Below are 26,528 nucleotides of genomic sequence, written 5' to 3'. Positions count from 1 at the left end.
TTCAAGGCCTGCTTGAGAGTGAGGGGGGAGGGAAAGGAGAGGGAAGTACATATATTTTAATTATATGGTTTTGCTAATGTCTGGATGACAAATGCAGGCAATCTATCTCACTGCCTGAAATGGCTCATTTTTAAGAAAAATACAAAGGTGATCATACTCCCATTTTACTGAAAAGCTGCCTTGAGCTACACGCTCGCAGTATAAGATGTGCAGAGAAGGGAGAGATTTGGAGTTGCTTTTGTCTCCATGTCACTAGGCACTTGGACAGTGTAATGTAAACAACAGAAAGACCGTCAGTGTATTCTAAAACCTGGAAAATGGCCACCATTAGCAAGCATGAGCTTTGATTTGAAACACAGAATAATTAGCAAGTAGAGAAGAGAAAATGGGCACAAAAAGAATTTTCAAATCGAAAGTCCTAGATACAGGTTTCCAAAGGCAGACAGAAATGTGTTGAGAATTATTATTATTAGACCCCTTTAAATGCAGCGCCAAAGACGGGAGGAGCAGACAGCCTAATTAATACAAACGTCCACTGTGTCACTCTTAACCCTATAGTCCTAATGCTTATTCACCCAGACTGACCACTGAAACTGTCAAGTGCCAGGTTACAAAGGAAGACAGTGCGTGTGTTGGTGGGAAGAGCGCTAACAGCATTCCTCCAGCATTAGGTCCAGAGGGCTCAACAGAAGTGTCCAAATTCAAGGGCATGGGTACGCTCCCACTGCCTCTGCTCTGCCACGTTCAACGCAGCGTCTCAGAGATGGCAGGAAGGAGCACAGCTCCGAATCTCTCCCATGTGTGCAAACTGCAGAATAGATCAGTTGCTTTCTCTGAAGAGCCAGTAATGAGCATGCATGTCCTACATGCCGAAGAAATTTGGCTGGATAAAACTCTAAGGCAGAATGTCCCCTACGGTCTCCAAGTGATGCTGCTACGCACCAGCTTCCCGCTGAACCGGAAAGAACTCTCATCTTAAGGAACTGGTAATAGTGGAACAGTGATGGGTCAACTATTTTGCTTTCCTTTTTACAGCAAAAGGCTGTCGTAAAAGTCACAAAATCAAAGTCCAAGTATGACCAAGTGTTAACGTAGCAAATACTCCAGAAAACAGTTGCAGGAGGTACTTTAAGATCTGCTCTCTGTGCTGTCATGAAAACAATAGAAAATGACAACACAAAGGACAGGAGGAAGGGGAAAGAGTGCTTATGCAGTCCCTCAGTGCTTGTTGTAATGGGAGAAAAAATTTCTCCTTCACAGTTCTCCATTTAACAGAATATTCTGCATTTGAACCTAGAGCTATAGTTCATGATTCTACATAACAGTATGCATGCAAAGCTATAAATTATTATTTTATCTGAAGTTCATTTCTGTAACTAGACTGGTATTCTGCTTTCTACTGAAAGTCACAGCTATGCTTAATTTCAGAGTAACAAACTTACAGAAAAGAAAAACAAATGAATTTACTGGAAATGGCTTGAGAACAAAGTAAAAGAATACTTAGCACACATCTTTTTCAGATTGACATTAGACTTTATGATACAGAATAGAGAGGCGACAAAACTTAAGGAATTATAGCACAGGAAGCTGGTAAAATAAAGGTGGTACCTTGGTTTATCTGTAAACACATTTGCTACAACTCATTTCTGATCGACTACAGTCTTTCAGCCTGGGGTTGGACAGGGGAGGTGTATTACACTGCATCATATGGAGGCTGCTTCATATTGGCAGCATCTGAAAACACCATTGAGTTCACAGCACTGGTTCTTAGATTTCCATGCCATATGGTACCCTGCTCTCTACTAGAGACCTACACAGCCCTACGGGCCTGTTCCTCCAATAATCTCTTTAAAGTTTATTCAAATTCATATTGATATGGCTGCATAGGAGTCTGGCAGAGAGTCAAAAGATTGGCCAAAGCTGGCAAACCCAGCAAGCCGTCAAAACAAAAACCTGTCAACCTGCCAAGATTAAGGCTTGACACAAAGACAGAAAAATGTATGTCCAGTGCTTCCCATCCACGCTTTTAGTCAAATCAATCCAGTGCTTCATACCAGCTCTACATATAGTTGAACCATGCTGACTGTGCTCAGAAGAATCTTAACATCTTGACAGCTTTTAATCAGTATGTTTTGCTTCCAGAGAAGTACTTACAAAAAGCCCAAAGTGCCTGATACCTGTCACTGATGTCATTTGATACTGAAGAACAGATGATCAGAAGTAATGCTTTTGATAGCTTTAGTTCGGACTGCAGGTATTTCTCTTGGCTATAAACACTGACACATGAAATCACCCCAGCAAAATAGGTGTTGGCAATTGAAATAATGTTTTAATTACCTGCTTGAATATGTATAGCAGCATCAGTTCTTCTGTTCCTTATTTCCTTGTACTTCCTGCGAGCTTCATATCCTCTCCAGGCTAAAAATACAAAACCATGTGCTGGAAATTACATTTATTTAAGGAAGTGCTACAGCGTCTACAGAGTCAGAGATGTGCTGGAACTTTCATCCCTTCTGCCATAACCACTCCAGCCCCCACCCCCAGTACCTCTTTCCCGTCCACCCACATGTTGAACTCTGGGTTCACGACTGCAGTATTCACATCCCCCCAACTTCAAACACTGCTTCACTCATCCAAATTTTAATTGTCACCATGTGCTCACTTATGTCCTCATCCAAAAGGCAAAGGTGCATGATCATGTCAGCACAGGAACTCCCCTCCTCACACAGCTCCCCAAATTCGATATAAGGAAGCCTGCTAAATTACTGACAATGAGCCTCTCAGGCCCACCCAGCGATGCATGTTATCTGGAATTCTGGTATACATGGGGGTGGGGGGGCATGCTGCTGCATTTCATTTATGTGCTGCATGCTAGTGTAGACATACCTAACACTATTTGCATTTTGTGCACAAGCATCACATCCAAATTACTAAAATATTTAATTAAAGACATTACCAAATACTACGATGACACCTTAGAAGTAAATCGATAATATTTGCATCAATTAGCTGGACAGAAAAGCACCTCCGGTTATTTTGATTTAATAATAATCTATTACAAATGAATAAATAATGTGCATGCAATTTAACAGCTTGAAAGACACTCAATGAAATAGGGAATGTGAACATTTACCTGACTGTATGGTAACAGCACTATTTTCTCTTTTCTCTTTGACTTTCTTGTACCTCCTTGCTCCAAGCCATCCCTTGATATAGGCTTGCATGACCACCACCCTCCCTATAACTTCTCTCAGGAACAAATTTAACTGCTCTATGTGGTAATACTTTAGAAAAACCTGAAATGGAACAACAACAAAAAAAAGTATTACATGCAGGCAGTAACATAACCTCTTGTGTTCTGCCTTTTCATTAGGCTTGGCTTGCGTCAGCCTATTTTAGGGCACTGTTGCTGAGAAAACTTGTAAAACACTGCTTGCTGATATCACAGCAATCTTGTGAATCAAATATTTGCTCCCAGTGTGCTGGTGAAATTTCATTATTCCACTGATTATAATCACCCCATTGCAAAATAAACCACATATTTACCCCCTTTACAAAGTAAATTGGCCAGGAGGTTATTTTCAGGTATCAACAATTTTGAAATATAGGCTTTCTTGACAGTGGGAAGGTAAGTCCTGGGTTGAATTTGTTCTGAGACATAATATTGTCTAACAGGAGTCTGCTTCAGGAGGCAAATCCTGTGGGGTGCTTACATACACTTTATCTGGGTCTTGAGCAGGAAAGTTCTCTTTGTTTTTCCTTTGTGCACGGTAAAACAACTCAAGATACTGTGCAACATCCTTTTTACACCAAGTCATTTACTCCATTTTAAACCATGAGCAAAGGCTCTTGACAAAGCCAGCATCTGAAACTCCAGGCTCGCAGGTTAGGCCAGCGTGTGAAGTTTCAGTCATGCCATGATGAAGAGCAGGAGGAACTTGAGGAAGGCACCACCACAGCAGGCACTGTCAGAGGTACTATCCTTATCAAGGCAGCCACGTGCAGACTGCGCTTTGGGGAGGTACCCAATGCATCCCTCCTCTTGCAGCACTAGCTCAGCTGGCTTCGGAGGGCACCTCCGTAACCTGGGGGGCCAACTGGAGCACATTCCTTGCTCTTTTGTTCATTCACACAGTACTTTTCAAACTACTATTAGACATGTTTTGCTGAAAGGATACTATCCTGAAGAAAATGTTAGTGCCCTCTACCTTGGTTTTCCCAAGAATCCAGTTGTCTAGTTTAGATTTCTCCAAAATGGCAAGACAGTTTTCTCTGCTACCAAGGGGAGTCTCATGTGCCTTGAATGCAAGGTAATAATACCTGCAAAACAAAATGACATAGAAAGAATTGACTTGACAATCAACATGTACTTTCACTACTCTTTCTCTAGCTCAGCGCTGCATCTCTAGAACTCATAGGCCAAATTCTCCCTTATACTCAGTCCTCTTCATAAATCATGACACAGCTGTCATGAACAGATATTTGAGTGTATGCATGGTATGCGAAAATAAGCAGTACCATAATGGTGATAAGGATCTGCTGCATTCTAGAAATCCCCAGTTGGTGTAATTATCCACAAAGTCTTTCACAAACCAGTGCAACTTTGGAAATACTCAAGGTTGCTCTGAATTTTTCAGATGAACAAGGGAATGAGTGACAGGGAGAAGAAGCAAAAAGTGCTAGAAATCAGAGTAGTAGAAGGGAAGGCAAAAATAAAACCTTTTGCATAACATGTGTAAAATAAGTACACCATCTACAGAGATACATAACATACTTTGGCCCAGTAAAATCTCACTGGAAGTCTGCAAGTTTTGTTGAATAAGCAGGTGCTCCCTGAGGTGTTCAATGGGCCTTTACAGATTTCTGAGTGGGAGAAAAGTCAAATACTAGCACCAAAGAAAGAGAAAAGCATTAAAAGTTATTTGTGACCTGGTGCCTGTTTCCTATGAGAAATGCCCAAAAAGGCATTTCGGAATCTTTCGATATTTTAATTACTGGTATCGGTCACTTTTTTCCACAAAGAAATGTAAAGGGCCTTGACATTCTTTGGGAACTATAAATCCACATAAGTTGTCCAAGGCTCTTGAGCTAGTAACAAGATCCCTCCCGTCAGCGGAACTCAGCGGAGCTTCCCATTTTCCGTATGCCTAATAGAAAGACTGAGGATTCTCAGCCAGCACTGGGAGGGTAGGCCGCACTATGATACAGTGATACTGATTGATTATCGAATCTACTGATGAATATCGAAGCTGCAAGGCTGCCACTTGTGTGAAGAATAAAGACTAGTTTACAGTAAAAACAATTCTCATATCAATCTTCATTTACAGAGAGCACGATGCTCAGACTGCATGAATACCTACCTGTCTTTTGCACCTCCGGAAGAGGTCATATATATGCATAATTATAAAAACCTGGCATTACTATCATATCAGTGCTGATGGTTAAACAGAATTAACAGCTATTTTGAAGAAAACCCAAGTGATTTACTCCTCATATGAATGTAATAATTTTCTTTACTCACAAGGATTTCTGTGGTAACAGTAGGTTTGTAAGTCATTAGGCATGTCTTTTTATATGTTTGATTGGGATAAGCAATTAATTGGAACGATTACGATCAATTTTAGTGGCCTTTGGAGCAGGCCCATACTAAACAACATTGACTTTTCTTTTGTCCACATTCCCTTGCAAAGAACAGCCCCTAACAATTACGTGAAACAACATTGTTGCACAAATAATTAATGAAAAAGGGATGCAAACATGTTTGAACTAAACAGACATTAACAATGAATCCAGCAATCCCTACCTGTAAAGTGACCATGCATTAATGAAGAATGGTTTTATAGTATTTAAGTAACTCTTCTTGCAAACAATTACGTTAAGTAACAGCAAGAACATGTGCCAGCTAGTTTACAAATTTAAGGTTATTATAGCACAAGTAGACCGTTAGATGGTAACAACTGCCACCTCAGCTCCCATTTATGAACCACCAGGTGTTGTCTTGGTCTTTATTAAGTTACAGTTCTACAGGTGGTACTCTATTTACATTGTGTTTGGGAGGAATTGGCAGGTTGAGCAAACCATTCGCTTAATTATTAGCATGTGAAAGAGGCATCAGATGTTCTTTAAAACATGAAGAGAAGAATCCGACCACTGAACCTCAACGACACATTCATCTGTAGCCACATAGTGGCAAGAAAATATCCCACCTCGTACTGAAGAAAATATGGAGAAGCAATTAGAAAGAAAGGAATAGCACAAGACTTTTTTTTTTTTTTTTTTTTAATCAGGGGAATATGATTTTCAAATATTAGCTCCAGTTAATCTCTAGATACCAGCTCCAGTTGTCACAAGAAAGAAAAAAGAACCACTAAAATAGTCAATAAAGATCAAAGGGGAACAAAATGATGTCTGAAGGCAGAAGCACTGGAATCAGTCCTGGACCAGAGACAGAGATATTCACCCACTGGAGAAATTGCCCACTCTGAATAATGACAGGAGATTATGTATTAGTGAGTTATTTTTAATGCAAGGACTTTCTCAATAACATGATATCACAAATTCTTTAGCCAAGTCTTTCAAAATACTGAAAGTCATGCCATTTAGCAGGTATGGAGAAACACAGTGCATTTAAAAGAAAAAAGTACGTTTCCTCCACCTTATTATGAACTTAATGATGCCAGTTTTCACAAGACAAACGGAATTATGAGTTGCACTAATAAAACTCAGATTTAAAATATACATGTCACAAAGAATTTGTGATAGCGTGCAATTTCAACACATACTTGACAGATACATCAGGGAAGTTGCACTAATAGTAAATTGCTGTTTGCTTCAAAAGCCAGGTCAGATAGATAGCCACGTTATTTACACACGTACGTAACTTAAGCAGTTCCTTTCCTTAGAAGGAAGGAAAGATTCAAGTGAGGGACAATATCCGTTTTCTGGTTGTTCATATATCTTTTAAGGCATGTTGTAGTTGGGAATTTTAAAACCACAGAACAGTTTTTAGATAGCACTGATGCAATAAAATAGTCAAGGAGGATCTCATAATTTTTGAATCTTACTGTCTGATCAATGACATTCTAATTACTTGAGAAGCTGATTTTTTATTTGTGAGAGATACCTGACTAAAAAATATTTTTGAGCTATTCAGTTTACATGCCTGACTATACCATTTTGTTTATGACAAACTTCAGTATCTTTCAAATGTAGTACCCTCTCCATTAGCTCTCTTTCATGATCTAGGATGTAGTTGCTTTCGGTACTCAGAAAAAAACCCATAAATAAAACAAGGCCCATTTTTCTTAACAAATGCTGTTTAAACAATTTTTTTAAAATAAATTTACATTTATCTGTCTTCTAAGAAAGCAAGCCATTCAGAATGATTGTGATTTTACAAACCATGGGAATAACTTTAGTTTCTGTATGTAAATATATTGTCGCACAATATTTCCTAAAAACTTCCTCTAAAAGGTGTTCTTCCAAATGTTTTGATTGATCCAACCACCGCACAGCAGTCTCCTGTAACCAGTTAAACACACTGGGATATCAGATTTTCAACATCAGGCCTTCAGTTCCTTTTTAGTTATGTTACCAAAAATGAGGCAGAAATGACTCAACTCATCAGAAATAAGGTCTAGCAATATGAGACTGGCAATTTCTTTTTGATTATTTCTCCTCCAGAACTGCTTTTGGAGGTTGCATTCTGCCCAATAAAAAGGTCTCTAGATCAGTGTTCCAAAGCTCAAACCCATGTATTTTTTTTTCTATCCGGTGCCTGTTTTCATGATTGAATCACCGAAGTGCACAGCAGTTTGACTTGACGTGCTCCGTGTAACCGGATGGCAGCGCAGCACGTGCTACACAGGGTCATCCAGTTATTTTACCTAATCTAAAATCTTTGTACAGTAATGGGCCATATGGAATATTTTGGAGGAAGGTAACATGTTTCACGTTAATGTATCTGGTAAAAGTGTGCAAATATTGTACATGGTGAAATGGTAGAGAAAACGTCTAGGAATACACCCAAAACTTTGGGGTATATGCAAATACACCCGTGTGTTTTGATTTATTGGCCTAATTTCATCTCTACTATACTTACGTAAATCTACTGTACAGAGATCACAGAGTGACCTCTATTTACGACATTTCACCAAGGGAAGAAACCAGATTATTAATTTCAGAAAAGTAGAGCTAGAAATCACATTTGTTTCCAGATGAGATGAAAATTTCATAACTACTTTTTTATTTCCATATTTCCATTTGTTATTCTAGCAAAAAAAATGCAGTAGTCTGGAATACTTCAGTGCTCTTCTATGGTAAGCCAGTACTTTTATTTCTATTTTTAAAAATAAAGTTTACAGTCCTTCACGTGTTGTTTCATAAGCATGCATATATTTGTGCAAAAATAAGTTATTTCCTTGGGTTATACATCCTGCTTGAAAATCTTCTACATTGGAAATATAGCAAACACATTCACCTACATTTTGCCTAGAAGTGCTTGACTAATCGCATTCTCAGTAGCAGCAAGACTAAGTAAGAAAAAAGTAATTTCCCCTCAGAAGAATTAGTTTCTCAGAGCTGATGAAACTCTGAAATTATGTATTGCTTAACCAGTGGTTCTTACACTGCACTACAAACTGTCCTTCCTGGACATGAATAGTATTCCAGACAAAACATACATTGAAATGGGATTAACTGTACTTTGTAGTCATTAGGCATAAACCAATGTATTTTAAAAGTTGAATTTATCCCCAGATCATCAATTGCAAAGCTAGGACATGCAGAGTCAAGGTTAAACGTTAAAGACATCCACGGACACTAAGATACAGAAAACTTCAGAATGATGCTATGCATTAACTATCTGATTACGGCCAGCGCATTGTAGTGTTGGTGGTTTTAGATTAGATAAACTGATTGTCAACAAATGGTTCAATTTCCCTCCCCTCCTTAAAGGGGTGAACTGTGGAACTGCTCAATAAATAGCATTTAAACAGCCCCATTAACTGCTATACCAGCGTCTCTTACTGAAGTTCCCTTCACACTCCAGACTTAAAGGCAGCATCAGTTCTACACAATTAACTCAAAAAAGTAATCATTAACCCTTTTTCTCCTTAAAACAAATCTTTGCACTAAAATACACTGGCTTGAGGAGGAGAACGGACCACGATATGTGAAAAGCATGAGGTGCAAGAGGGCAAAATCCCTTCCTAGCCAGAGCCCCAGCAATAGTAGGGAGATTCTCAGCATTCCAAACAGAAGGAACATTTGTTCCTTCTCAGCCTTGGAGTTGGAAAGTTTAAAAAGCCCATGTTTTTAGCACTGAAAGAGATGTTAAATTACTTCAAAAAATTCCTAACTTGTATTGCCTATGTCTCACCTTTTTCAGAAACTTCGGCATCTGAATTCATACAACTAATTACATTTGACTCTACATTGAGTATGAATGAAAAATGTAAACAAATAATGAAAAAAATCTAAGATACTCTTGACATTCAATAACAGATACCTAACACTTATGCTGTAAATCATTAGATGAACATAGAATCACAGAAGTACTCTCAGAAAGGCATAATTTTGTCCATTCTGCACATATAATTCATAAGGGGTTATCAGACTTTTCACTCCTAGAGGTTTCATATCTTCTGCATCCTGCAACTGTATACCAGTGTTCTGTGAATGACAAGTGTCTAGAAAATATATGTGGAATGTACAGTAGTTTACCATATTTAAAAGTGTACAGGGACATTATATAGATCTGCTGAAATCTTTAAAGCTACTAAAACAACTAACAAACATTTCCGTGGATAACAGTAAAATCAAAATATGAGGGATGTTACAATTTTGTTTCCAGAAATCACTTAGGGACTTTGGTACAGTGCAGACGCAGTGTTAAAAGTAAGTTTGCATTAAAAATGCATCATTTTAAATGCAAGCATTTCTTTTCTCTGTAGCGAACCTGTTGACTTCTAATTTAATTCAGCGCTTCCCTGATTTTGAATAATAAACAAGTCTACCACCACTGCATTTTTGGGGGGGTTGAAGAAAGCACGTACTGAGGTAACATGTTTTATGGGATTTTGCAACATTTGACCAGTTTTTATTCCTAGCTCCACTCAACAGAGAATGTGACTCATTAAGGGCAATGAGGCTTTATATGGTCATGGGAAATGTAAAACTGACAGTTTAGAGACTGTGTGCACCAGGTGTACCAACAGCGACCTTATGCAAATTTGTACTGTGAGATTGAAACAGCAGAACCAGCCTCCCTGGGATCGCAGTGACAGTAATAGCACTGTACTGCCATGAGCATATCATCGCAGTATCATCTGGCTACTATGGAGTAGGTGGCTCTTACAGGAAAAGCGTATCCTGCATCCTAATGCAGTACAAAGAACTTTAATGCAGAACGTAAGCGGGCAGAGAAGAACAAACACAATCGTTAAATGCAACTTGTGCAAAACTATGTGCTTATGAGGCACTTGAGGCACAGCAGCATTTAGCACCATTAGACTCTCAAGTCCCTTATCTTTCAACCCATGGTAGAGTACATGCCACATCACACAGAAGGTGCATACAGCCAGGGGATATGCGGTGAGGACACACCTGCATACCACATCATGCCATGTGAAGCTCCAAGGGCCTGGGCACTTGGATATATACAAGGAGCGTCCCATCCAGTGGGACTTTCTGTGCGGGTCCCCGCTAGAAAGCACACCTCCCTTAGCTGCTGCGCAGCACATGGTCAGTCCCTATGCGGCCCACAAGCCAGGCACCCCAGGTTGCTGATCACATTAATGACCTGCGTATGAAACCTGGGATTCCAGCCTGAAAAAGGGGCCCTGCTGCTTCACAGCAAACACGTGAGACAGACACATGATGGCTCGGGGTGCGAGACAAGGCCAATGGAGACAAAGTGCCTGAGACTTGACAGGTCTACAGTGTTTACAGGGGCCGTAGATTACATTTTCTTGCTTTAAGTAAAAGAATATGTGTATGTGTATCTATATACATAAAGTAGATAGTTGTATACTTGGCTGAAGAAACATTGCGTGAATGAATTACAATTAAGTCCTCTCCTCACCATCTGTTTTTTAACTCAATAAACTACCTCCTGGTTTGCAACACTGAAATAATCTGTTCTACATGAAAACAGAAGACAGTAAAGAGTAACATTAGACAGAGCTTTATCTTTTGTTTACCTCCCACCTGATAAACCCTGAATGGTTCTGTTCCCTGCCTTTGATTGTTTTGTCCTCATATTTCCTGCTAAGAGTTTACAAAACAGCATTATTGAACAGGCAGATAAGAAGCACACCTATTTGTTTAATAACATCAAGGGAGAAAAAGTGCTGGCTCATCCATTTTGTTGTTAAGTTGCTCAAAAGGATCAAAATACCAATTAACTTGCTGGCTTAGAAAATCTTTGATATCCTCACATTTACTGACATTTTGAAACTCTTGTTCATACTTGCCTAATGTCTTTTTGATTATGAACAAAGAAGTGCCAATCTGTTTAGCATTTGACCTGTTTTCTCAAACATTTTTATGTATTCAATACTTAGTTCCTAAAAACACTTTACTAGTCATGGCTGTAAATTGAAGAAAAATGCTTCTTGTTCCATTGATAGCTTTTTAAAGCATTGTTTAAAAATAAAGAATGAACTGAACAAAGGAGCAAGAACATCCCCTCTCCCGCCTCCCCATTTATATTCTGAACTCAGGGAAGTCTTCTATGCTGTTGGGCAAATTGCTAAATCTCCCCCCTACATCCCTTGTCGTGTTGACTTTCTTTCAGGAAAGAATTACATCAAGTTGGACTAAAAACATGGGGAGTATCTGACAAGATGTTAAACACAACTTGCCCTTATCTGCAAGAATGGAAAGCTACAGTCAGCCCTGCTTTTATTACGATTACTTTCCAAGGTTGTACTCAAATTCAGTGCACTTTTGAATGAAAAGAACCTACTGATAAGAGGAGGCCTAATTTCCTCTCAATTTACACTAATTTCAGTGGAGTTAATCTTAGTTCACTTATGTGCAAATTGAATAAAAGTTAAGGTTAATAATTCTGCCTTCAGCCTCTTCAGGATGTTGCAAAGATGTGTTAGTGATCACAAAAATTTCTCTCTTTGTTAAATCTGCTCTAGAATGGCGTAATCTTACTAAAATTAGTCACATAACACAAAAAAAAGGTGGGGGGAAATCACGTCTAAAAATTAAATTGCTTTGATGGACAAATGACCATGTTAGTTACCCTTCCTAGGACATATATCTCTAGTGTTTTCCTATTGCATATTCATGATCTCTAGAGGTCCCTTCCAACTCTGAAAAATTCCGTGATTTGGAATATATTACAAATCATTAAAACTCTTAATTTTTCAGAATGAGTTGATTAATCTATGGTTTATCGTTCAACATCTCTCAGTGCATGGACCGCGGATTTCCAAGCCCAAAGGACTGATTTATACACATGTAAATTTACCGAATCTCTGGGTTTTAGAAAGGCCTGCGAAACTGTTTATGTCTTTTCTTTCTCAAAAACATAATCAGCTCCTTCCCTCTAGCATCATGTGAATGATTTGCTTTCACTAGATTCATTAACTCTCTATTGTCCAGATCAGCAACCTCCAGTTCAGAAAATATCACTAAATGCTTGATTTAGCCGTTCACTACTTGTTCCGACTGTTGAGTAGTTGATTGCTTAATGGTACCGCTTCTGCTCCATTACTGAATTACCAATCCTAAAGACCAAAAAACAGTAACTACTACACAAAAACATATTTTATATCTAGGAGAAACTATAACGATCATATAAACATATTGTCATCATAAAGCCAACAGCATTTCCTGAATCAAATTGATAAGTTTTTGAGATTGAGAATAGTATTAAAGCTAGTAATAGTAGCCATGACAAGGATTCAGGTGAACAGAGATCTAATTATAATTCATGATACCTCCAAGATAATGACTACAAGGCTATGAAGCTATTCTGAGGAATATTTCTAAATCACAGATCTTGCTTGCACGTGAATGTTTTTTCCAGTTACACCAGTGAAGTGCATTTCTTCATTATTAGGCTTACATCAATGTACAGGCACATGCTCTCCAGAGCACAAGTAGCTCTTTTCGGCTGAATTTACATAATTTCTGAGATGACAAAAAAAATGAGGAAAAGGGGAGGGAAAGAGGTGAAAAGGGTGTAAAAGGAAGAGGTGTAAGGGCAAAACGGGTAGGCAACGGCAAAGATTTCTTATGTGAAGACCCTCTACATGGGGAACTCCACCAGTACAACATACCAGATTTTAATTCATGCCTTAAGTTTTTCCACTATGGCTTTTCTAAACGCTAAAGGATGTAAGAATCGAATTTGATACCTTATTCATAAATATATTTTAAATCAATTTTACAACGTGTTATGTCCGAAATCAATCGATGAAAATTTCCCTGGAATATTCGTAATTTTTTGTTTAATCTAATTAAAATTCTCAAGCTTGAAATTAACACTCTCCTCGGATATTTATTTTTTTTAAAAAAACAAAGATTTTATATCAGTTAATTTTAAGCATGTGCACATTCTTCATATGATGGCTGAAGGTCACTAACCTTCCAAATCTTTGTACTATGATGCATAATTTCCACTTGTTGCATCTACTGAAGGAACCATGGGGACAGGCTTGCTAAGTGCTCGCTGCTGGTCTCACATTGACTTTTCTCCGTTAGAGCTCAGCTATCTCTTGTAGTCTTTATCTCTCCTAGTGACTGCCCTCATTAGGGAATCAGACCATACACGTACAAACCATGTTTGTAGAACTTTCTGTACTTAACAGTATAATATATTTAATTGAATGGAGTTTTAAAACAACAGCCATGTTATAGAAGTCTTACCTTTTTACAAACTCTTCAAAGAGGATGCGATGAGAATACCCTTTTTGACGTATTTTGACAGTTTCCAGAATTCCAGTGTATCGTAGCTGCAGTAGAACTCTCTCATGAGAAAATGTCAGTGCTTCTCGATCATCGTTAGGTTTAATGCAGCGGATAAAGTGAGGCTGTCCAACGACCATTTTGGATAAAAGATCCATGAGGGAATACTAGTGAGGAAAATAAAAAAAGATGCACAGACTTGACAAAAAACTGCAATGGAACTACTTAAGCAGGAGATATGTATTTGTAAACAGTATGTAATCCTTCATCACATTTTAATCTGTAATGTTAATCTGCATTGACGTTTTATTAATTTTAACCTTTAAGTTAAAACCCAGAACCTATTAAAAGTTTTCAATTGTAAAAACAAAAATTATTATTTTAGTTCTTATTTCTTACTTACACCTTTCTCTTTGTCTCCTCTTATATTACATTTCTGTAGTTGAAGAAGGCCCATATTAAAAAAAAATAATTGAAGAATGTCCTAACTGTGATTCTGTAGGCACATTTGATCAATCAAATATCCCCAAGAGAAGAACAAGCTTTACTGTGAAACAAGCAATCACAGAAATTCACAGAAAATCAGGCGGGAAGGGTTGCAAGAAGTCATCAGTTCAGTTCTCTGCCCAAAGAGAACACTAAATGTATCTGTGCCATTTCAGACGCATCTCTGTTTAATCCATTTTTCAGAATCACTGAAGATATAGACTGCACAATCTCCCTGGACAATCTACTGAAGTGTTACATTATCATGACTATTCATAATGTTCCTAACATCTAACCTAACTCTTCCGGCTGTAACGTAGACCCATTACTTTTTTCCTATCCACCCTGGACATGGAAAACAATTTATTCCATTGCATTTTTCACTAAAATGAAAAAAGTGTGATCAGATCATATATATCAGCTTTTCCAATGACTCCTCTGAATACTGATACTTCTGCTCCATCCTCACCTCATTAGCCCACTGTACAATCAGTATTTCTTGCAAATACACTCAATCCCAAAATTACATACAATACCAAGCTGATTGTGGTCACTTTGCTGTAGGCTGCATCCATATTATGGTGTGCCTCTTTTTTTTTTTTTTTTTTTTTACATTTCCTACACAGCTGACAACCGCGTAGCTCTATAGCTCTATGCAGGAGCACTCGAAATCCATACTTGTATTACCAGACACAATTATGCCTCTAGGTTCCCAAATTTGTATGTGCGTCCTTGTACCCTCCACACTGGGACATCTCAGTATGTATTAGCTTCCTCTATGCCTTTCCTTACGCTATTTTGCACGACAAAGAAAACACTGAACGAAGCTTTGACCCACGCTGGGGAGCACAGCACTGTGAACCTCCCCATTCTGCACGGTACAAGTGCTGCCTGAGCACCAACTGCTCAAAACTTTTCCACTCTGCAATGACTGCAAGAAAAAAAACCATTAACCAAGAGCCTTGGATTGGCATGCGGGTTTCCTGACTCCTAACCTTCCAGTTCCAACATTCTCAATGCCTTTTCCTTACCTATTTGATTTAAACACACATACAGAATATGTGTTACCCCAGACAGGATTGCTACTGATAAAATGGCAATCCGTGTGATTTATAACAGTACTTCCAAAAGATGAATTTGTTTTTACTTATTATCACAAATGACAAACCTTAGGCTTTAAAAGTAGGTATGCCCAAGCTTGTGAAAAAATACGAAGGCTTTAGTAACAACAGCTATTTTATTTGCACAAAATCAGTTTTCTGTTCACAAAGAGGCCTGTTCTAGACCGCCAGCATTTTAGATGGAAATAGCCTAGATTCTAGGTCCTGTTACCAATGTACTCAGCAAAATTATAAACGTATATTTATGAGGAAACAGAAAGGAGCAAAGGAAAATTTATGAGGCTACAAAGGCCCCACAACAGAATAAAAAAATTCTCTTATGATTCACTTTGATCTCGCAATCGTACAAATATTTTAGATATATCTATTGTTTTTATCAGCAAAATGTTTGTTTACAATTAAACTTTTGTACCCTAAAGTAGGAAGCCATAGTTTGCCGCTTCATGTTAGTTGTTTCCTCAGGGTGTCGCATCACCTCCATCGTGTCGACCTGGGAGACAAAACCCAGATGTTAGAGCTGTGCCAGAAACACTGCAGATCCACCCCACCTCGCCTGTGAAAGCTGGCTTCAGTTTTTGTTAGGGTCATTCCCTCAGGTGTGAGTACTTCAGAGGACTTTATCAGAGGCACGAAGGTCAGCTTCTAACAGATGCAGGACGTGCACTGATTTCAGAGAGAGTGGTAAGTGTTCCGCATGGTTTCACACTTTTGTTATGATAGTGTAACACTAGGCCAATGAAGCAGTTAGAATCATAGAATTGTTAGGGTTGGAAGGGTCCTTAAAGATCATCTAGTTCCAACCCCCCTGCCATGGGCAGGGACATCTCCCACTAGATCAGGTTGCTCAGAGCCCCGTCCAGCCTGGCCTTAAAAACTTCCAGGGATGGGGCTTCCACCACCTCTCTGGGCAACCTGTTCCAGTGTCTCACCACCCTCATGGTGAAGAACTTCTTCCTCATGTCCAATCTGAATCAACCCATCTCTAGTTTTGATCCATTCCCTCTAGTCCTACCATTACCTGACATCCTAAAAAGTCCCTCACCAGCTTTCTTGTAGACCCCCTTAAGATACTGGTAGGCCACTATAAGGTCTCCCCGGAGCCTTCTTTTCTCCAGACTGAACAACCCCAACCCAGACTGAACAACCCGTACCCCCAGTCGTCAAAATGCGATACTTTATGAACTCATTTCTAAAAAGCATTTCTCTTATCACCACTACAATGAACTCCATCAGGTTTTATTTTCTATATAAGAAGAGTCACCATTTCTGTAATGACCAGAAAGCAAATTAGCAGAAAGCTGCCTCATTTTGCTCATGTATGGAAAAATGTTGCTGTTGGATAACAAGTGGCAAACAAAGTAGGTAATCTCTAAATGCGTAAGTCCCTTTCTGCTGTTGTGGTTACTATTAATTACCATTGCCATTTTGATGCCAAGAATTTCAGCCATCTTACTCTGCTGAATTGTCATAGCTTCAAATAACACTTTTTCAGCATTTCAGAAGAGTTATTTTTAGAGTGTATGCATGGACAGCAAACATATTGCTCCTTGTATATTTTAGTTATATTGTCAGTACAGCTGTTCTTATCAAAATGAAACCAGAATTTATGAATGAGTATAACCATGGTTACCAATCACAAGCAGATTGTGTTGCTGTATCACAGCTCAACAAAATTAAAGAAAATCAACCAGCATCCTGTTTGCATGGAGCATTAACAACATTTTAGCATTCACTTGCTTTGTGGCAGTTTACCATCTGCTCTGACCAGGTGGCATTTGTATAAACCAGATAATGCTGTTGTCAGCACCTGTGCTACACTTCCTGGACTTTGCTCCGTACGATCATTTCCAACACTCACTGACTTAAGACCACTCTTCTGAACACTAAAAGTAATTGCTGAAAGACTACAGTTCTCAATAAAGTAATCGCGTCTCTTACCTTCAGGAGATATTTAGGAGACTGCATGTAAAATATAAAGGAAATGAAGCACTAAGTAGTAATAGATCAAGAAAATGGATTTTGTGTTGGGGAAGAAATCAAAAGAAAACTTGTGAAGACAAGATGCAGAATACAGATGGTGCAAAGAGAGACAGATTTCCATCAGGGTGACCATAAAAATTTCAGTATGTTTTTGTAATCTGTGATGTTCTAGCCCAGAGCGGTGTACATGCATTAGTACGTATCTCAAACTAACACACACAAAAAAAAAAGAAGAAAGATGCAGTTTGGTTACATTTTTAAGGATGTTAACAGAAAACTCTGTAATATATCCCGGGAAAAATGCCTTATCAGCACAGATAACATCAAACATCTTAAGAAGTCACCTGACAAAGTAAATATCAATGACCTAATCAGAACAGCAGGCATGTCCATGGGGAAGGATATAGGAATGTTTCAAAAGCTGTTTTTTGAGAATTGATATCTAAATCTCTAGTAAAGGTCAGGTAGAAGACCAAAATCATACCAGTGAATTTTGACAGTGAGTTCAGAGTAACTGGTAACATTTAATGTTAAAAGACAGACAATTTAATCATAAAGAACACCAAATCAAGAGCAAAAGCAAATAGTTTGAGGACTGCACCAAAGCCCAAGAACCCATGAATTTGAGCTTCTAAATTGGATTCTTGTCTGTCTAGAAAAGCAGAGACTCTTAGTGGTATTGTTGTTGGAGGTTCAGCCCTCACAATCTCTCAGTTGTATCTGGAATATCTGCTGGCCAATAAAGGGTGAGCTAATGCCCTGCCTTTTGGGCAGTAGGACACTGGAAGCATCTCCTTTTCACAGCTGCTTATTTTCACCAAACCTGTAGAATCTTACGATCTTTCAGACCGCCAGTCTGTCAAATCTGGTTTACTACAGCCTGCTGGGTTCAAAAGGGTTTGGTTTTGTTTTGTTTTGGGGCTTTTTGGGGGGAAGGGAACAAACACACAGAAAGACAGATGGTCAGAAAAACTCACAGAGGAAATGTAATACACTTTTTCTCAGAAAATCAGAGTAAAACCCATATTGCGAGATTCCTTTTTTGATGGATGGAGTCCTAAATTCAGATCTGTACAATCTGTAAGGACTAGGATCAATTCCCAAATCTTTCTGACAAGAAATATTTGAAGTTTCCATTAGAAAAATTCTGATAGACCCTGAAGCTAGGGAGATTTCCCTGTAAGAATTTTTAGAAGTTTTGTCTCTGGTTAATTTATAACATTGTGTGTCTACGAAGCCATGCAGTTTTATGGCAGGGCAATAATCACATGTACAGCAGGCAATAGGCTTTATCACAACTGGCTTGTCAGAAAATGATAGAACATAATAAGAATGTCATGATATAATCTTGTGTTTTAAATCACTAGCTACGCTTTTCAAAGTAAAATGAAGAATATTTCAACTTTTTGAGTCACATTTTTACATGACAATAGTAGTGACGTACAATATACATTTACACAATTACAACTGAAATGGAAAACAGCTTGACCTAGGAAAGACAAACTGTTCCATCACTAAAAAAAATCGCTTATAACAGTTTTGAAACAATATTAAAAGAATGATTTATGACATCATGTCACCTTATGAAGTCACTGGAAACTATTGCTTTCACATATTGACCACACCTGCTGCTGGCATGGTATGAAATACTGTAAACCCAAAAAATACATTAAGCAAAAAAGCTCATCAATTAAATAATACATGAAAATTTCCAAACTTCCAAACAAAATTATGTTTGTATTTTTTTAACAAACTATAAAAGAGTAATTTAAAACCCTTTTCCTGAAGCTGTTTTAATTAGAAGTTTTATGAAATTATAAGAAAGATTTTTTTTTCAGCTAAAAACGATTTCAATTAACATTTTCTGAATAGTGCTGCACTTACGCATGTCTTTTAGCTCCGTTAAAAATTTGAAGGGTGAGTAAAAACCACTTAAACACTACTTAGTATAACTGTGTGTTTATTAAAGCTTTAGAAGAGAAATGCTAACTGATTGTGTTTATTAAAGCTTTAGAAGAGAAATGCTCTCTTCCATTCCAGCTGTATCAATAAAATGCATGCTTAGAAAGCTTATGCTGAATATGGCTGCATGTGGAAGACAGTGTGTGTATAATACAAGAAAATTGGAAAGGCCGTTATCTGTCCTTCAGCACTGAAAGTGTTTATACCAGAGAGGAAATAAATCTCTGAAATCCACATCTGTATTTGCAGGTACAGTGAAGGATATAGATGTCTGGCTGACACGAATTACTGCATCATCATTTGAGCATGAGCTCCTAATAACAGGAGAGAAGGAAAAGAAATAGAAAACCCAGAACACAAAATTCTGTAAACTTTGGAACAGATGTGGTTATGACATTTGTTTTTAAAAATTATTACTGTGGAGGCAAAAACAAATCCCAAACCCTTAACTAAGCTAACTCTAACAGTACTACTCAGGAAGCGGGGAGGGTGTGTACATGCCATAGGCTTGAGGCACAAGAGTTCTCCTCACAAATTAAGTGTACTCAGTTGGCAACACATCCTATTAACTGCCATAAAATTATCCCATCCTTTTGCAATTATGCCACAGACTTTTATGGCAAAATCCAGCAGCGTTTAAATTCTACAGGAGTTCTTTTCAATGAATAGTGGTTTTGGTTTTGACGAGTTACTCTTTTCTGGTCATCTGTCAGTCACAAATGTCCCCTGTTTTTTCACTTGCCAGTCGAATAAAAAAGGAACAGACCATTTTAAGTTTGCCTTTCATTCTGTTAAACACACTATTCAAGTTTTACCTAATTAAATCTTTTTCTATCCAAAATTGCCAGAGGAAAACCTTGACCCCGTTGGTATCATAAGGAATACGGCTATCCATATCAATGTAACTGCGATTTCGCTCCGTAAGTTTACAGATTAATCAGCAGTAAATTGATTCTTCACTGGATTCTACGATAGTGTCTTCACTAAAACTGGAAACAGTGCTCCCAGCTGAGGTGTGTGTTTGCTGATATTAAGGCAGATTCTTATTTAGTAAGAACCCCACTATACACCTACATCAGCTAAGCATCATGCCCATAGTCTCGCTGTAATGTTTTATGAACAATTGCTTGTCTTCAAAGGGAACGCTACTAACCTTGATACGCCCAGCACTAAGCTGCGGAGGCAAAGACCTAGACGCTGCCGTCACTCTGGCTCTTGCCTGTGCCAAGTTACCTGTTCAAAAAAGAAAGAAATACATACGACAAAAACTGTCGAAGAAGCTTAGCAGGGAAAATTTATACGGTGGAAAATCAGCTTGTGCAATAGCACTAAAAATAGCAGACACCACCACGCTTCTTCCACACCCCACTCATTACCAATTGTGTCTGCAGAGCATTCAGCACAGGCATGACAGAGTGCAGTGCTGATTTAAAAGGGAGGAAGAAGTCAGGGATAAGGTGGTATGTCACTGACCTTAGCTACCGAGCTGATGAAAACAAGGACAGCACAAAGGCATACAGCTCAATCACTAGTAATCAATTTCTCTGTGACTCATTGAGAGGTTTAAAAGAGAAGAAGACAGCAGAAACAATCTTGTTTCTATGAAATCATGTGGATCCTGAAGTGTTTAGACAGCATCTTAAGCTCACAAACTAATGAAAGAGATGAGAAAATGATAAGACGGTATCTTTTTTTGACCTTTTGACTTGTAGGCCCTGCTTAATCCCCAATCTTATTGTCCCTCGAGGTTTTTAAAGACTGACTCAATTCCTCAGGCAAAAACATATTGTGGTGTCAACTGAAAGACAGACGCCTTTTTTTAAATGTACAGTATGATGTGTCCTAAACTTTTTCCTCTGTACTTGTAGAAAGCCAAAGTCATCACAAAATAGCTTTTCAAAATAAAGGCTCAGAGAAGAGAGAGGAAGCGATACGGGACTGTGCATATGCAAGACACTCTGTATATTTCAAAGTTTTAGCAAGTCTAGCACAAGATGTCCAAATGTTTTCTCTGGCTATATCTTCAGAGGCTAAACTGTGATTAATAGCATTGAAAGAACCCTTTGAAGCAGGATTGGTGACATCAAAGCCCTAATCCATGGGTGGCAGGATTTTTATAATGAGTGGGAAGCATTTTAACACATTTCAAAGGATTTACAGCATGAATAAACAATAGGCCTCTGCAGATGTACCACACACCTTTCAGAACCAGAACACATAAATAAGTGTCCATTTTAATTTAAATGTAAATAAAGTGTTAACACTTCTTTCAGATGCTAAGTGCCTTGTTTGCATCAACTCCAGTGTTTAGCTGTTTGCTTTACAGAAAGTCAGTAACTCTAAACAGTCTTCAGAGTTTTGCTAAACTATCTATTACATAAGTGGTAAGGAGGCAGGATGGGAAAAACGAAAACCAAGAACACTTAATCGCTGGTAATTATTCCATACGGGAGCAGAGCAAACCCAGCGTCCACAGAGCACTGAAAGGAACTCTTGCTCTTACTTTCCTCCCAACAAGAAAAATACCCATCCCCTGAAAACAGTCTGGGGGCCAGCACTCAAACACAGCAATGACATTCTTTGGAGTGATTCAAACATTCCGTATTAATTTTCAAAAGTATTTCCCTTTTAAGCTGCTGGCACTGGGACTGACGCAACGCTGCAAAGCTGGCATGTCATTTCCAGATCCAACAGCATGTTGTTACCTGACAGCCTAAATCACAGTGCAGAATACAAGGTATGTCCGTGTTTTTGGAAACTGCTTTAGGCTCTAATGTGTATGTTAATGAGAACTGCAACTCTGTTTTGAAAAATCCTGTATATCTTGTATCGACATACACACAGAGTACATACAGTATATACATGTATCTCTCTAAGGTTAAAACGAGGACTTTAATGAGCAAGTAGTCAGTGAATTTATTTTTCTCTTAGCTGTAATGTTGATATTTTTGTATGTTAGAAATTACTCTTTTGTGTCAGCAGACAACCTGGAAAGGTTGTTTTTGGCTAGGCTTCAGATTAGCAAGTCTAAAGCTTGAAAGCCTCACACTGGAGAACTGATGACAACAACACAGGATAAAAGAGGGGAGGAGTTGGGAGAAGAAACAAATTTGAATCAGATTGTTTAAAACAACTAAAACTTTGTTGTATTTTATAACAAATTACAGAACTCTAATAACCAAATAAAATCTATAATGACAAGATAGTTGCTCAAGGTTCACCACACTCACTGCTGGCATTAGCTTTCTAGGGTTTGTAATTAATATCCCTGAGCTCTCCCTTAATTCCTCATGCAAAACTAAAACTAAATTTAACATTTTTGATCTGGCAAACCAAGCAAATAAATAAACTTTTTTATTAATCAAAAATCTTTAGTGACTTTACAAACAAAAAAACCCAACCCAAAAGTGGTCAGTTCTTCAGTTACTTCAGATACTTCAGTCTTCGTGATTTCGTTCTTCAGTTACTTCCTTCTAGGAATGGATTCTTACCAGTGCTTATTTTATGTGTCAATTGAATTCCTATATAATTACTAACTACTGAATTGTGGCATCAGATGAAATCCATAGAAAAAATATTATTAGGATTTTCTTTTCCAGATCAAACACAAAATGATGCTTCAATAAAAATTTGTGAATTAGTCATCTCAAGTAGTTCATGTTTGGGAAAATAACTACCTATCTTTAACACGCCTAAGCCATTAAAACGAATAAACAGAACAAATGTGGTTTGAAAATTAGTCCACATAATAAGAAATGTTTCACTCAGAGTTTGTATGGTGTTTATAGTACGTAAACATTTGGTGCCTGTCCCCGCATTCGATTTTCATTTAGAAGGTCATTTATTACTTTACACACCAAAAATAATTAAATGTTATTCCACTTTGTGAAGAACATCAATATTTGAAGAACAAACGTTTTTAGATAATAAAGTAGCCAGTTAGAACTGCCATGGGTTCCTTGAAAGGTTAAACTGGTTAAAGGTTAAAAGACTGTGCTGTGCCTTTCAGAAGTCTAGCTTCACACCTGTTATATGGTCAACGCTTTAGAGAAAATACAAGTGACATCCATGTAGACTTAAATGAAAAACTACCTATATTAAAATCCAACTCCATAAAATGGACCAATTAAGCAATTTAAAACCCTCGCAAAATTTTCTTCATTTTTTTAATTTAGAAAAAGCATTCATGAAGGAGGGGAGAGAAATTAATGGTTAAAATTGGGACTAATCTTTTAAACATGTGCATGTTTAATTTTATTCACGTGCATCTCCTTTTCAGTCCAACAGGACTGCTCATCTGAAAAATTAAGGCTCCTACCTATGTGTCGGCTGGATCAGAGACTAAGGTCTCTGGGATTCATTTGTGTCGGTGGGGGAGTCAGTCTGTCCCAACGTTTTCTCCCTCTGTTTCATAAAGTTAGGAATGTCATTAATGCTTTGAGAAGTTTCAGTCATTAAAGTTTGTGATGTGCTCCGAGAGCTTCCATCAGAAAGAGAAGTAGCAGCACAAAAAATTATGCACTCCCTGGCTAAGCTCACTGTGCCAACGCTCAGCAAAACTCCTTTTGTCCTGACGCTGTACAGGAGATCTCACATCCCTGCAAACATATTCTTCACTGATGCCTCATTTCAGCTAGGTGAGAAAGACCATACTGCCAAAGTACCTTATCTCTTCTATAATGCAAAGCAGGAGAAGTTTTGAAAGTATTTCAAGTATTTACACAGCACAGAAAGAAGAAACGGGTTTTCTTCTTTCAGGTTGGACTTTGCCAGTGCTCTCTAGATCTCAGAAAGGACTAGTCAGCATTCCTGTCTTCTCACTTGCATCCCTGGCACTTACTCACTGTGTGATCTGGCCGAATTAATGATTTGTCCAGCTGTTGACTTTCCACACTAATTAGGAAAAGTACACTCTCTGGCTGGATGTTCTGATGTTACTTATGGTTTGTCAGTGCTTCATTATTCTTAGGTGACGGGTTCTATAAGTAGTACCCAGCAAACATTAGTAATATTAGCACTATATTTATAACCTCATTTTGGTTATGTCTGCAATAGATCACTCCTCCCGAAGTAAGGGCATGCCAGGTAAGAATTACATTAAGCTTTGATACAACATTTAGTTTGGGAAGTGACTTAGAGAGAAAAAGCCTAATGACAATGTCACCTTACCGTACAAGCTGTACCAGGGATATTACTATTATATAGAGGGCACAGTACAAGCTCTTTCCTTATCCTCATAAATTTTATTAATTTCTTTCATGCTTCTGGTTCAGATAAAGAGGGGTTACTTGAAACACCATGTAGATACAGTATAATATGGTCAGAAATGCTACAATGCATTCATATTTCATTGACACCACTTCTAATCACAGCTAAGCACTTGCACTCCAGAAGAGGTACGGAGTCAGACAATGTCTTTGACATACACAGATTCTTCTCCGTCTTTCCTTTCAGTACATTTTATCTAGCCTAAGGAAGTCGACTGCTTATCTCCATAATGCATTTTCATCTTCTGCTACTGTAAGACTAAGCTTTTCTAGCTCGACTATAAATGAATACATGTACTTTTTTTATTGGGTACTAATTTGAAGCTGGTCACTGACTATCAAAACTCTATTCTTTTGAGTCACTGAAGTCATTTAAGCTAATCTTGTGCAATAAAAAGCTAAGAATCCAATTTTCTCATATACTATGTATTTTACACAATAATATATTTATAGAAGTTCCTGTCTGTGGAACACAACTGTCAATATAGACAACTTCCACTGCTGCTTATTCTGAAAAGAGAATCACTTTACTTCCTATTCAGAAGAAGTAAATAAGAAAAATGAGAAACAGTATTTCCAAAATCAGATTGATATTACAAAACAGAATCTGATAAACATGGAAACTTTGTAATAGTGGGGCCCACCTGGGAATAACCTAATAATGAGTAATTGCCTCAGAAGCAAAAAAGATGCACGTTTTGTCCTAGTTTATTGGAAATGAAAAATCTTTGCCACAGTGAATGACAAATTCTGATCCTGATTCTCAATTAGACTAAAGGTTTCTTTAGCCTTATTAGCATGAAGCAGACACAGATCATATTTACAGATACTTAAAAGCTTTACATTGCTAGACTGGGATTAGAGAACCTGAGTGTAAATTCAGTGCTGCTATGCTTTTTACTGCATACATCACAGATACTTCAGTGGTCACTTCCCACATCAGTAAGGCACACACCGGCAAACACACAGCATGATGCTTACAGCAACAAATAAAACTTTGCTTGTTAGCATCATTGCTGCTATGTTTAAATATTGTTCTAACAGGGTAGGGTTAGTAGACTTCTTGTAGAATACAAGGGAAGTAAGGCACTGACAGCAGCTGAGATGAAATGAAGGTCAAACTGACTACTATATTCCAAGATATGTAAACATATGATCTCAGAAAGAGAGGTCTTAACTGTTACCCTTACCTAGTAAAGAAGAACAGGTTAAGGTATATAATTAGTTAGTAGCAGTGCCGAAGATATTTTTAAAACAACCTTGAATATTAATGGCTACTTTAAGCAACATGCCCAATTTTCCATCTGAACTGAAGCAGATGTGTAGCCATCTATTTGGCAGGAGTGTGTCCACTGAAATGCAGAGATTTCCTGAAATATCACAGACAATTAGAAATTACACTGTAAATAATCCTGGAGTTTTCTACTGCTTGATGCCCAGCATTTTCTTTAGTCAGGTCTGCAGCCTGACTGGCTGAAGACTGACTGACAGGCTGGCCACAGCCTGACCTGGTCAGTGTCCCAGCTGCTGCATTATAGAGAACAAAGTTGCTCAGCTTTTTATGATCTATACATTGTCAGAATACATGGGCTATTTCTTTCAGATACAGCCCTTAGCAACTTCCATCCACACAGAATCACAGAATGGTTCGGGTTGGAAGGGACCTTAAAGATCATCCAGTTCCAACCCCCTAGACACCTCCCACTAGACCAGGTTGCTCAAAGCCCCATCCAGCCTGGCCTTGAACACCTCCAGGGATGGGGCAGCCACAGCTTCTCTGGGCAAC

At 38.2% G+C, this 26,528-nt stretch overlaps 1 protein-coding gene across 11 annotated transcripts in view; it reads right to left on the bottom strand.

The window, feature by feature from the left end:
* The window catches only part of MYO3B (myosin IIIB), a 209,054-nt gene that overhangs the window by 60,933 nt on the left and 121,593 nt on the right, over positions 1-26,528 (bottom strand). For 7 of the 11 annotated variants that reach the window (XR_010072054.1, XM_063341942.1, XM_063341948.1 and 4 more), the window contains 7 exons: positions 20,629-20,708; positions 17,472-17,492; positions 15,946-16,023; positions 13,888-14,093; positions 4,209-4,320; positions 3,134-3,296; positions 2,338-2,418 (listed from right to left, as the gene is read on the bottom strand). Coding sequence is in view for 10 of the 11 variants with exons in the window: in XM_063341942.1 (XP_063198012.1) it covers positions 2,338-2,418; positions 3,134-3,296; positions 4,209-4,320; positions 13,888-14,093; positions 15,946-16,023; positions 17,472-17,492; positions 20,629-20,708 (741 nt within the window). In the remaining variant the exon portion in view is untranslated. Of the gene's footprint in view, positions 1-2,329; positions 2,419-3,133; positions 3,297-4,208; positions 4,321-13,887; positions 14,094-15,945; positions 16,024-17,471; positions 17,493-20,628; positions 20,709-26,528 lie in introns of those variants that run through there. The other 4 variants (XM_063341945.1, XM_063341950.1, XM_063341952.1 and 1 more) reach the window with 4 other exon arrangements.

Source organism: Chroicocephalus ridibundus, chromosome 7 (genome assembly GCF_963924245.1).
Source record: "Chroicocephalus ridibundus chromosome 7, bChrRid1.1, whole genome shotgun sequence".
In the NCBI taxonomy this organism is placed as follows: Eukaryota; Metazoa; Chordata; class Aves; order Charadriiformes; family Laridae; genus Chroicocephalus; species Chroicocephalus ridibundus.
This window is presented reverse-complemented; position numbering and strand designations above follow the sequence as displayed.